At 34.0% G+C, this 12,371-nt stretch overlaps 1 protein-coding gene and 1 long non-coding RNA gene across 3 annotated transcripts in view; one reads left to right on the forward strand and one right to left on the reverse strand.

The window, feature by feature from the left end:
• Positions 1-11,361, forward strand: part of LOC127728699 (cytochrome P450 3A24-like) — a 65,471-nt gene extending 54,110 nt beyond the window's left edge. Inside the window, exons 10-14 of the mRNA XM_052236332.1 lie at positions 6,751-6,908; positions 8,114-8,202; positions 9,852-9,989; positions 10,526-10,688; positions 11,106-11,361. Of these exons, the coding sequence (XP_052092292.1) occupies positions 6,751-6,908; positions 8,114-8,202; positions 9,852-9,989; positions 10,526-10,688; positions 11,106-11,180 (623 nt within the window). The 3' untranslated portion in view covers positions 11,181-11,361. The remainder of the gene's footprint in view (positions 1-6,750; positions 6,909-8,113; positions 8,203-9,851; positions 9,990-10,525; positions 10,689-11,105) is intronic.
• LOC127728737 (uncharacterized) overlaps positions 1-12,371 on the reverse strand; it is a 206,880-nt gene that overhangs the window by 86,463 nt on the left and 108,046 nt on the right. The window lies entirely within an intron of this gene.

Here is a 12,371-nt window from a genome sequence, read left to right on the forward strand (position 1 = left end):
CCATGAGTTTGGCTCTAAATATTTGATTGAAAATCCAAACTCTCATGGTTTTTGTGCATCCTACTCTGAAATATGTAGATATCGGACTAGTTTAGCAAATTTGGAAATAGACAGAATCCAAGACATGTCCTATATACCTAATGGCATTGCTCTATTTAAAGAAGGTGGTCGTATTATACAGGAGGGAGCAGAAAATATTGACTTAAATGCTGAGACAATCGATGGTAAAAATACCTTTCAACCATGGCTAGAGCTGTATTTCAGTATCAAAACGAATCATCAAACGCCCACATAAGTTCCATCAAGGTTAAACAGGGACTAGAAAGATCTTTGACGTTGAATGATTCGAATACAAATCTTATGGCATGTTTACCTTCGACAAGCCAACAGAACGATATGGACCTCCTCGTTCTTCTGATGTTTATGGGAAAATTGTGTCTTGTTTCATGGAAAACCTAGATATATCTGTCATGTCTTTGGTATTTCTGCGACTTCTTTCGAGACAGAACTTAGATTCGATTCCCTTTTCTGCAGAAAGTACTGAACAAATTGTTCCATTTTGGACTGGTTCTTTCAAAAGGCTATCAGAGGTTAAATCTGAAATTTCGTTTGTAGCCTATGCTCCGGTTATAGATGACAAGCCTAGCGACATGGCAATAGTATTTACAACTATGAAACAATGTTTAGATATGTCAAAACATGCCGGTCAACAATATGCTGTGCAAACATTCGACAATTAGTTGTATGATGTTGCACAACAAGAAAAATGGTCTATGCCAGACATTTTCAATCACACATTATAAGACTTGGAGGAAGTTTTCTGTTTTGCAGTAGCAGTTTGCAAGTTATGGGCACCAGCTGGGCTTTATGACCTTCTTGTTGACTCTGGAACTTATGCTCCTAATACGGTAGATCAGATGATTGTTGGAAAACAGTGTAATCGTGGTGTGCGAGGATTAACTTTGGCATATCAGGCTCTCGTGGCTCTTTTGTTTAATTTAAAAGCATTCTTCAATTGGTGTAAAGACGAAAACCGTTTAAATAGTATTGAACCAAATGTATGGAAGGCGTTCTTTGACTGTCACAGTTTATTAGCTGAAACACCCAAAAGCACTGAAGGTATTGAACATTTGTTTTCTGTTTTTAAAGAACATATGTTGCCATTGTTTGAAGAATTCAGAACACACTCTTGTAAACTATCACCAACCTTCGCATTTTGCGATATTGTTACAGAACATTAGGGCTGAACGGAATGGGTTGTGGCTTTTACATTTGCAAATGGTAGCTGCAATGTTGCCATGCTTTTTCATTACCAATCGGACGAACTATGCTAGGTGGACACCAGCCTACATAATGGATATATTGAATCTGCCTGAAACGGTAAAATCTGTCTTTTTGTCAGGTGAGTTTTCAATCAGACAAAAACCTGGAGCCTTAAATGGTATCTGGAGTGATATGGCTACAGAGAAAACTATTATTCAAGATTCCAAAGGTTGTAGCGGCATCATAGGACTGACAAGGAAAAAAACCGCTTCACTTCGATGGATGCTTATAAGACATATCCTTGCGCATTTTAGTTCTGAAATGAGATCAAGATCGGGATTAGCCACAGATGCAGAAACTGAACACGAAGATAAAAAGCAATGACACGAGACAAGATGAATATCTCTGATTTGATAGGATATGTGCATTCAAATACCCGGTATGAACGATCAATTTAACGTTGCCGATCATCCTTAGTCATTGATGAATATTTCTACAGAGATGCAAGCCTCAATAGATGTTCAGGGATCTCTTCTTAAATCTCTTGAACGTGGCAACCAGCTGGTTAAATCATTTGTGGAAGGCTGCTTTAATGAGTCTGAAACCCGTGTCTTCTACAGTCCTATTTCGAGGTCTCCTCTTAATACCTTCGATGATATGACCAAGACCTCAAAACTAAAGTGTAAATCAGGTGACTTTGTTAAGGCACATATAAACCCAGTAAAATTATTTCGTCGTGCTTTAGTTCTTGCTTATGTTCACAAGGATGTGACTGTAGTCAGGATCTTGGCATATTTATTGGTCCCATACCTTCAGCTCTGTGCCATGATGATGGTACCATGCGGAAGTGTTGTAAATCTGATATAATTCACCTCCTTGAAGAGGAAATTTGTTCTTCTTTCAATCTTCCAAGTTATGACAATAGCTATCAAAGGTACCAGGCTTATAATTTGAGGCGCGTTTCGTCTACATAAGACTCATCAGTGACGCTCAGATCAAAAAAGTTAGAAAGCCAAACAAGTATAAACTTGAAAAGCATTGAGGACCAAAATTTCAAAAAGTTGTGCCGAATACGGCTGAGGTAATCTATGCCTGGGATAAGAAAATCCTTAGTATTTCGAATAATTAATACTTTTGCAAACAGTAAATTTATAAAAATGACCATATAATTGATATTAATGTCAACACCGAAGTGCTGACTACTGGGCTGGTGATAACCTCTTCCGATAAGTTTAAAACGGGAGATCAGGAATTCGCCGTTAACATTGGAAGTGCATTTGTCGCCTCATTGTATGATCCCAAGGGAAAGTTCAGGAATCTTCATGATGATCTAAACAAGCTAAGGGTGAAATTTGCCACCACAAAGGATGCCAGTCTTGTGAAAATTTCCCCATGTGAAAACTCGTTTTTACAGCACATCCCACGTACAATGCTTCAAACGCAAGTTTGGATGAACTCTCATATTGCTAAACCAGTGATCATACTTTCCAAAGACTCTGGTTGGCAAGAGAGTAAACACGGTTTGCTCTCGATTTCTTTGAGGGACCTATGTCAGCAGATTTCCTTCAAGACCTTGTTTGTACGTATACGTATACGTGCAAGGGAAATACAGCTTGCAATAAAAACTGTATATGCAACCAACAGAATTTGGCGTGTACCAACATTTGTTCATGTGAAGGGTCTGATGGTTGTAGAAATTATTTAACTCAGCGAGCAATATTTGAAGAAGACGACGATGAAAACGATGACTGATGTCAGGTTTTCGAAATTTGTCATGCCCTTGATTTGTTAAAATACCCATACAACCACTCTTTCTGAGGGGCCCATGTGTGCTTTTGTAAGGCAACATCTCATAAAACCTAAAAAGTTTATAGAGCTAGAATATACGCTGAACCTTTAGTCCTTCATTAAACTCTTTTGATTTAATTGCCTTGTGAAATATTTGTGACTGGCAATAAAAATACGACAAAGCAAAAACCAAATTGACTTCGATTCTTTTTTAAAAAGCCGTAAAATTCAGAAATATATCTTTTAAAGTACATGCAATGTAAAAAAATGAATTGAGAGTCGGTTGTTGTTCCATCTTCTATTTTTTTATTGTTGCTAGTCTGAATTCCCCTTAAAATGGGCATTTGGTGGTTTCATTATTTTCAAATTCAGTTGAAAATGAAGTGTCACAGTTTATTTTATTATAAATGTCTTGTTTAGTAACAATTCAGATATTATTTGGAGACTTTTTATAACCCCTTGTGAAATAAATTGACAATAGTCAAAAACTCAATCACTAACCTTTGACCATATTTTAAAAAAATTGCACCATATTTAAATTCTACGACCAGGCAAAAATTAAAGAATAAACATTTCTCTTTCCAAAATGTCGTGATTTAGCCTGCAGGTAGGGTGGTCCATTAAAGTTGAAAAATTGTTGGCTTGGTCACTCCACTATAGGGTGTTAAAGTGATGTATGGGTCATGATCTATCTGTTATGAAATTTTCAGACAAGTTCAACAACCCATTGTTGGGTTACTGTTGGAAATAGTTTATTTTCATTAAATTTTACAGTTTTTGGTTATTATCTTTAATATTATAATAGATAGAGAGAAAGTATAAATGACAATACAAGTTCAGCTAAGTGAGATCTACAAATAAGTCAACATGATCAAAATAGTCAATTCACCCATTAAGGAGTTATTGCCCTTAAAACGTTTTTTTTTACGGTCTAATTACTTTTATAAAAATCTTCTTTTCTGAAACTACTTGGTCAAATACTTAAAAACTTTAATTGAATGTTCCTTAGGGTATCTAGTTTATAGATTGTATTAGGGGATTTGATCCATTTAAAAACATGACTGCAGTTTCTCAAAATAGAACATAGTGGTCAAATGAAGTTTTGGCTTTCATCTCAAAAACTAAAGCAATAAGCAAAACTGACATAGGTGAAAGTGTTAAACAGGTTTAGATCTACCTGTCAAGTAATCTTCAGACCAATAGGACAACTTATTGTTGGGTTACTGTCCAGAAATTTTTCGGACATTTTACAGTTTTGGGTTATGTATTATCATTAATATTATTATAGAAAGAGAGAAAGTGTAAATGACAAAATTGTTCAGCAAAGTAAGATCTACAAATAAGTCAAATGCCTGAAACTGAAATTACAGGTGAGCGTGAGCGATATCAGGTTCTCATGAGCCTCTTGTTTTCAGATTGTATTTTGATCTCTAGATATCTTTGGATTTTGGATTGTCGTTAATTTCTGATTGATGTTTACCTGCATCACATTAAAAGTATGAAGTTGTTGTCTCTTATAGTAGGGCTAATAGATAAGAGTCATTTACTAGCAAGCTCGTGTCTTATCACTGGTTATAACTCATTTAAGTATTTCACTAATTGTAATACGACGGGTCTCACTTCCGGAGCACCCAAGTGCATCCCTGTTTTTAAAGGGTTCGTGCTGTTTGGTCTCTAGTTTTCTTTGTATTGCTTTGTGGATTGTTTTTATGTTTTCAACGTTTTTATACATCCGCAAAAAATTTTGCGGTCGTATATTGGTATCACGTCGTCGTCGTTGTCGTCGTCAGCGTCGTCCGAAGACATTTGGTTTCCGGACAATAACTTAAGTAAATGTAAATAGATATATGAAATTTTAACACAAGGTTTATAACCACAAAAGGAAGGTTGGGATTGATTTTTGGGGTTATTGTCCGAACAGTTTAGGAATTAGGGACCAAAAAGGGGCCCAAATAAGCATTTTTCTAGTTTCCAGACAATAACTTGTGGAACGGTGTATGGATCTCTCGGAAATAATACCATAAGTTTCCATACCACAAAGGGATGGTTAGGATTGGCTTTGGGGGGGGGGGGGGGGGGGGTTATGACTCAATGTATAAAGAAATGTTGTATTGTCTTTAGGTGATTAGCTGTCAATTTATTTTTTGAAGTTACAATTAAAAATGCTGATAAAGGAATATTAATTTTAGCCATGATTATGTATGTCATTTTCGATTTTAAGACTTTTATGATGTATATAAATGGGAAATTATGGTTGCAAACTCCATTGGAAACTTGAATTGAGATTATGACCATATCATGAGGGAAAGATTTTTTTTTGAAAAAGGGGGGGGGGGACAAATTTTCTCATTTTAGATTTCAGAAATTAAAAAGAAAATTTCTTCAAATATTTTCATTTTTTTTTTTTGCAAAAAAGGGGGGGGGGGAGTAAAAAAAATTGGGTCAATTCGCAACAGCATAGTGTATTGCACAAAAGCAAAAAAATGAATATAAATTCAAATCATATAACCAATTCAAAGTTCTTTGACTACAGTTATTCTGTGTCAGAAACCTATTATGTGTCAAATATTTAATTACAATCCAAATTCAGACCTGTATCAAGCGCGAATATCGTGTCCATTTTGCCCCAACTGTTCAGGGTTGGACCTCTGCGGTCGTATCCAGCTGCGCTTGGCGAAGCAATTTATTTCGTTTGGCCTTGTATTATATTTGCCTTCGGGTTTATATAATCCGTTCATCCTATTTCGACTCTTCAAAATTCAAGAGTCTATCCCAAATTGAGGTAAATTATATGGCCTTCCAAATACCGTTTTGATTCCTAACATCACTGAAGAGACATTACTTGTCAAAATCCGGATATGGTGTTCCAATGTTTGCACCTCATGTCTGCGGTATACCATCTTTCCGCAAAGTTATTGTTTTCTGTTTGGTATTAAATTAATAATTAAGATCCATTTTGTTAGACCTGCTAGTCAAATGCGCTTTTATGCCCCATTTATGGGCATTATGTTTTTCGGTCTATGCGTCCGTTCGTTCGTTCGTTTGTTTGTTCGTCCGTTCGTCCGTTTGTCCGGCTTCAGGTTTAAGTTTTTGGTCAAGGTAGTTTTGGATTAAGTTGAAGTCCAATCAACTTGAAACTTAGTACACATGTTCCATATGATATGATCTTTCTAATTTAAATTCCAAATTAGAGTTTTGATCCCTATTTCACGGTCCGTTGAACATAGAAAATGATAGTGAGAGTGGGGCATCCGTGTACTATGGACACATTCTTGTTTATTATTATATGAATTTGAGTTATTTCCCTTTGAACAGAAATTGATAATTGATTTCTATGTCATTTGGTCTTTTGTTTAGTTTGAGTTATTTCCCTTTGAACAGAAACTATTTAATGAATAAGTATTTCATCAAAAATTGAATTCTTGGGGTTCTTTGATATGCCGATTCTAGCAATGTACTTAGATTTTGGATATTGGACCACAATAGGTAAATGGCCAATTTCAAATTTTTCAGTTCATTGACCACATTCATTTTGTGTCAAAAACCTATGCTGTGAAATATTCAATCACAATCCAAATTCAGAGCTGTTTTAAGCTTATATATTGTGTCTATACTTGCTCAACTGTTCAGGATTCGACTTCTGCAGGAAAATCCGGTTTGCTGTCACTCTGACATCCTCTTGTTTGATTTATATTGCAGCCCTTACAAACAACGAAATATTAGCAAATAGCCTTATATTCTTTTTGGCTGGATATGAGACGACTGCAAATGTGTTATCCTTCGTGATGTATTGCTTAGCTTTATATCCAGATTATGCTGACAAGGTTCGACTTGAAGTTGCTGATAACATTAGAAAGGTAGAGTAACTAGTACACAATTTTGTTTAGGGGCCAGCTGAAGCACGCCTCCGGGTGCGGGATTTTCTCGCTGTGTTGAAGACCCATTGTGGCCTTCGGCTGTATTCTGCTCTTTGGTCGGGTTGTTGTCTCTTTGACACACTCCCCATTTCCATTCTCAATGTTATTTGTAATACATTATACAAGTACAGAATATGTTTTTATATGATAAAGTATGGTTGCCAATGAGACAACTATCCACCAGAGACCAAATGATGAGGCTGTTAATAGCTATAGATCAATGTACGGCCATTATGATGAGTAAAACCCATACCGTATTATAACCATAGATCATCGTACGGCCATCACAATGAGAAAAAAACCATACCGTAAAGTATAGTAAGCTGTTAGAGGCCCCAGCATAACTAAACATATGAAACAATTCAAAAGAGAACACCAACGACCTGATTGATGCTAAAAGCAATAAGCGAAAAACAAATATGGGAAACACAAACGAACGACAACCATCAACTACAAGTGCCTGACTTGGGACAGACACATAAAGAATGTGACGCGGTTAGACATGTTTGTGAGTGCACACCTTCCCCTAACCTTGAAAAGTTGTATTACAGTACAACATAATAATGAACTGGGGAAAAAAAAACAGTTGAAAGGGCTTGACTCGTCAGATCCCCACGAACATATCAACCAATTTAAGAGTACAATCATAGTTACTAAAAGCTTTTTCAAATAGAATTGAGAATTCAAAGCCAATTTCAATTGATAAATAAACTATTTTCCCAAGATCTTTTCCATCGGCAAGCGCAAAATTCTATTGTGAACTATTAGGCAGTTAGTTTTCTCAATTGAATTTTTCGTATTTTTAATGTCAGGGCCTTTTATAGCCAACTATACATTATGGGTCTTTCTTATTGCTGAAGGCCATACGATTGCTTATGAATGCTTACATCCACTTCATATGAACTTTGAGAGATAGTTGTCTCATTGGCAATCATACCATATCTCCTTATTTTTATATATTATATATAAGTAAATGGGCACAGACCATTTTGCCAATTATAATATCCAAAATATATGTTTTACAGAGCAAGGTGGATGAAAGCGATAATATGTTCTTAACGCTATTTTGACTTGAACCTTTTAACAATTAAATGTAATGAAACAGATCGATCTGTACAATAACATATTTATGGTTTGAATTACAGGAAAAACCAACATATGACAACGTCTCAAAGCTTCAATATTTAGATATGTTTGTGTGTGAGGTCCTTCGACTTTATGGTACGGCTGCAAGGTAAATATAACATTCATAGCACAGAGAGTTATTGCAAATTCACACTGACACCTAGTTTGTTTAAACAAGGAAAGGTAGAACAACATTCTTGTCAACTAAAAGTTTTCTGTGAATTAAAGGTGATGTTGGTAAACTTCAATGAGACAGCAACCCAACGTCCAGATCAAATATTATCATCAATTTTGTTTAAGCCAGGGTAGGAATTCATACTTGCCATGTGTTTATACATTCATAAACGCTCCCGTGGCAGTTTTGGAATTATAAATGTATAAAGAATGAAAGTAACAATTAGAATTCGTATATATAGAATGAAGAATATAATTTAAAAGGTCGCATAATATTAATATAGAAATTCAAAGCTGTATTTTATTTATTCGAATTGATCACATTTTGCATGAAGCCTGAAGTGATTCTTGCTAAAAAATGTGATTCTTGACGTGCTTTCATTTTGAAAACATTTTCTAAAATTAGCATGAATATTTTATAATTACAGATAATAGAAATGAAAAATACATGTATGCTAAAAACATTTTTAATCTAAAAGTAAAACTATTCAGTGATATGAAGGCTGCGTATTACCTTATGTTAAATCTATTGTAAATATAGGTGGAATGTTTACATAGATGTCGACTTCAAAGTAGATTGCTCATAAAGTGTGTATTACATTTCAAAAGTTATAACATATTGTTAATTTATGGTTTCATATCTACAACGTGTAATGTTAACTATAGACTGTTTTAAAAAAAATAGAATTTACGTTCTTTTAAATGTTACATTAAACGTTTGCTGCAAGTATCAAGAACAATATGTAGATAAAGAGTTGATAAATTAAGTGGAGAGAGCTAAACATTCATCCATTTTTTGGTTGCTTTTACATAAATCAAAAACCTATGGCAGAATCCGATGATGTAGCCAATCAAATTCTTTGTCAGTATGACTGTAAATATTGCTTTGTAAAAAAAAATTATAATAAAATATGTTGGAATAGCCTATAGTCTTTAAATGAACTATAGATATACATTTTTATGCCCCGCCGTAGGGGAGAGGGCATTTAGTTTTACCCTTCTCCGTCCATCCGTCCGTCCATCCGTCCGTACGTCCATACGTCCCGAAATTGGTTTCTGTTCTCTAACTTTAGTTTGCCTCAACCAAATGTTATGAAACTTATACACAATGCTTATTGCTACAAAACACAGATCAAGTTTGAATTTGGATGGCGTCACTTTTACCTTTCTAGAGTTATGCACCTTTACAAATTTAAAAATTGCTGAATTTTTATTTCCGTTCTCTAACTTAAGTTAGCCTCAACAAAACGTTATGAATCTTATACACAATGCTTATTACCACAAAAGTCAGATTAAGTTTGAATTTTGGTGGCGTCACATTTACCGTTCTAGAGTTATGCCCCTTTACAAATGGAAAATTGCTGAAATATTCGTTTCCGTTCTTTTACTTAAGTTTGCCTCAACCAAATGTTATGAAACTTATACACAATGCTTATTACCACAAAACTCAGATCAAGTACGAATTTGGGGAGCGTCACCTTTACCGTTCTTGAGTTATGTCCGTTATAACGTTGTATGCAAGCGGGGGCATCATCTGTCCCATAGACACATTCCTCATTTATATTCTCATATTTTTACTTTAAGGTTTAATCGAACAGCAGAAGAAGATGTAGAAATTGGTGGATATAAAATACCGAAGGGAACTGATATACAATTTGCAATAGGTGTCATTCATAGAGATCCCGATTTATGGCCTGAACCAGAGGTTTTTGATCCAGAGAGGTAAATATATGCACGCCTTTATTGAATATTTAAAGGTACTTATAACAAATTTGAAAAATAAGAAAAGGCCTTGTCTTCCGTAAGTCATTCTAGATTTTCATTAAATTATATTGTAGAGTTGAAAGGTAATGGCAAAATTTCTTATGTAACAATCTTTAATTGTCCGTTTATAAATTAAGAAATAATTAAGAAACTAAGTTTCCTACTCCCCCATGCAAAGTTAAACTTAGATGGATAGATAATTATTTAAGGCCTCTTTTTGGTAATATAGCTCATCTCTTGTTTCGGTTATAACACATCCTTGGCTTCCAAATATTTGATGAAATCACATACAGGAAAGCGCTTCTGGTGCATAAAAATTTAGTGTTATTTTCATTTTATTTTGCATACCAATATGTGATCATTTGATTTAATTATACATACTGCTTGAATAATTACAGCATTATGTTATACATTCTCAAATATCTTTAGAAAAAATGGTTGTATTTATGGATTCTAAATATAAATGTTATCAAAATCACATTAATACTTAATAGGTTCACACCTGAAAACAAGGAGAAACGTCATCCATATGCATGGTTACCATTTGGTGTTGGTCCTCGTAATTGTGTTGGTATGAGACTAGCACTTACAGAAATTAAAATGGCTGCTGTTGCAATGGTACAAAATTTTACCGTTGTAAGATGTGATGAAACTGAGGTACATATGTTTGTTGTTCTTAGTTATATATGCATAATTACATAACGTAGTCACTTATTGCATACTTCGTGTGGCTTCAAGATATAACTTTTTGTTAATTCTGTATTTAATCCATTTTGCTAGAAAACAAACCAAAGGACTGTTTTCTCTTTTTTATATTTTTATTCTGTAATATTTAAAGATATGAGAAAATCTATACGTTGGAAGAACTTTGATTCAGAAGTATTGTTTTCAGTTCTTATTGAACTTCAAATAAAATGCTATGTATAAATAAACTTAGAAAATCAATATATGTCAAAGACACAGCAACCCATAAGAGTACAAAAGTGGTAGAAAATGTCCTTCTACAACATGTCAAGCTCAACTCAATATCGCCTATCATATTAGACAACTACGTTTTATGTCATTTGTTTATAGGTTCCAATCACACTTGATAAAGGTGGATTTATCAAAGCACAGAATGGTATTAAACTGAAATTGGAGAAGAGATAGATTAGTATTTGTAAATGTTACAATGTGTTGGAGATGAGTTATATTGGTATTTGAAAATGGTTGCAGTGTGTTGTATCAACAAATAAATCTAATGTCTCAATTATACTGAAAACTTTTACATATTTTTATCGCTTGTGACAAATGAAGTCTTTTATATCAATAAATCAAACTTACAATGTAATATTTATGTATTAAGAAGGTAATATGCCGAAAATAACGACGGAATACAAAAACAGAACTCCTTTAAACGTTTTTAAAACAGTTAAAAATGCAACAAAGATTAAGGCAAATAGTTTATGTTCTGTTTCAAATTACAACTGATAGGTTGACATAATCACGCAACTTGAAACGATTCAATTCGATTTCGGGCTCTTTAATGTTCTTTTTATTAGCTTTAGAAAGAATTCAAATCTAAAATTGTTTTGTATAATTTATGGATTTTAGTCTTCAAAATATCTCGTGCTTTATGAATAATAGGTAAAAATAGTTATTCACAATATAAGATGATACGAAGATTACGCCGTATACGTAGGGACGAGATAAACCAAAGTTATAATAGTGAATAACTACAAGAGAATTCAAAACACATCATAGGTTAGCATGATATATTCGTAAAAAACAACGCATCGTTGTCCCCATTAAAAACTGAAAAATTATTGGAATTTAAGATAGATGATGGGGGGGGGGGGGTCTAAATTAAAATCAATAGGTTTTTGTATGATTTGCGATAATGTAGTTTTGCTTTTTTCAAAAATATATTCAAAAGTATCGCGGAGATTTTTTTCCAGCTACAGGTTGTGCAAAACTGTCAGATTTTGTTTAGATTATACATGGAAAACCAAATTTTATGAATGATAGAATTTTAGAATAACATGTGAGAAGATAGCTCTTAATTATCATCTGCTTTTATAAAATAAAAAAAATAGAAAAACTAACGAAACTAATTGCTTTTACCGTGCAATCTCCTTTGAAGATTTAAACAAATTTCAATAGAATCCTTAAAACTCTGTCAGCTTCGTAAGATATATTTTGGTTTGATAAACAGTAAACTCTAAAATATCATATATGACATTGGAGAGCAAAAAAACGAATATTCCAAAAACTGGGCCAAATCTAGCTAAGACCATCAATGACGGGGGTTTAAAAACCCTTAGTGTTTCGAAGAATCGGACCTCTTATTAGTTTAAACAC

This window comes from Mytilus californianus, unplaced genomic scaffold (assembly GCF_021869535.1).
Source record: "Mytilus californianus isolate M0D057914Y unplaced genomic scaffold, xbMytCali1.0.p SCAF_2, whole genome shotgun sequence".
Classification (NCBI taxonomy): domain Eukaryota; kingdom Metazoa; phylum Mollusca; class Bivalvia; order Mytilida; family Mytilidae; genus Mytilus; species Mytilus californianus.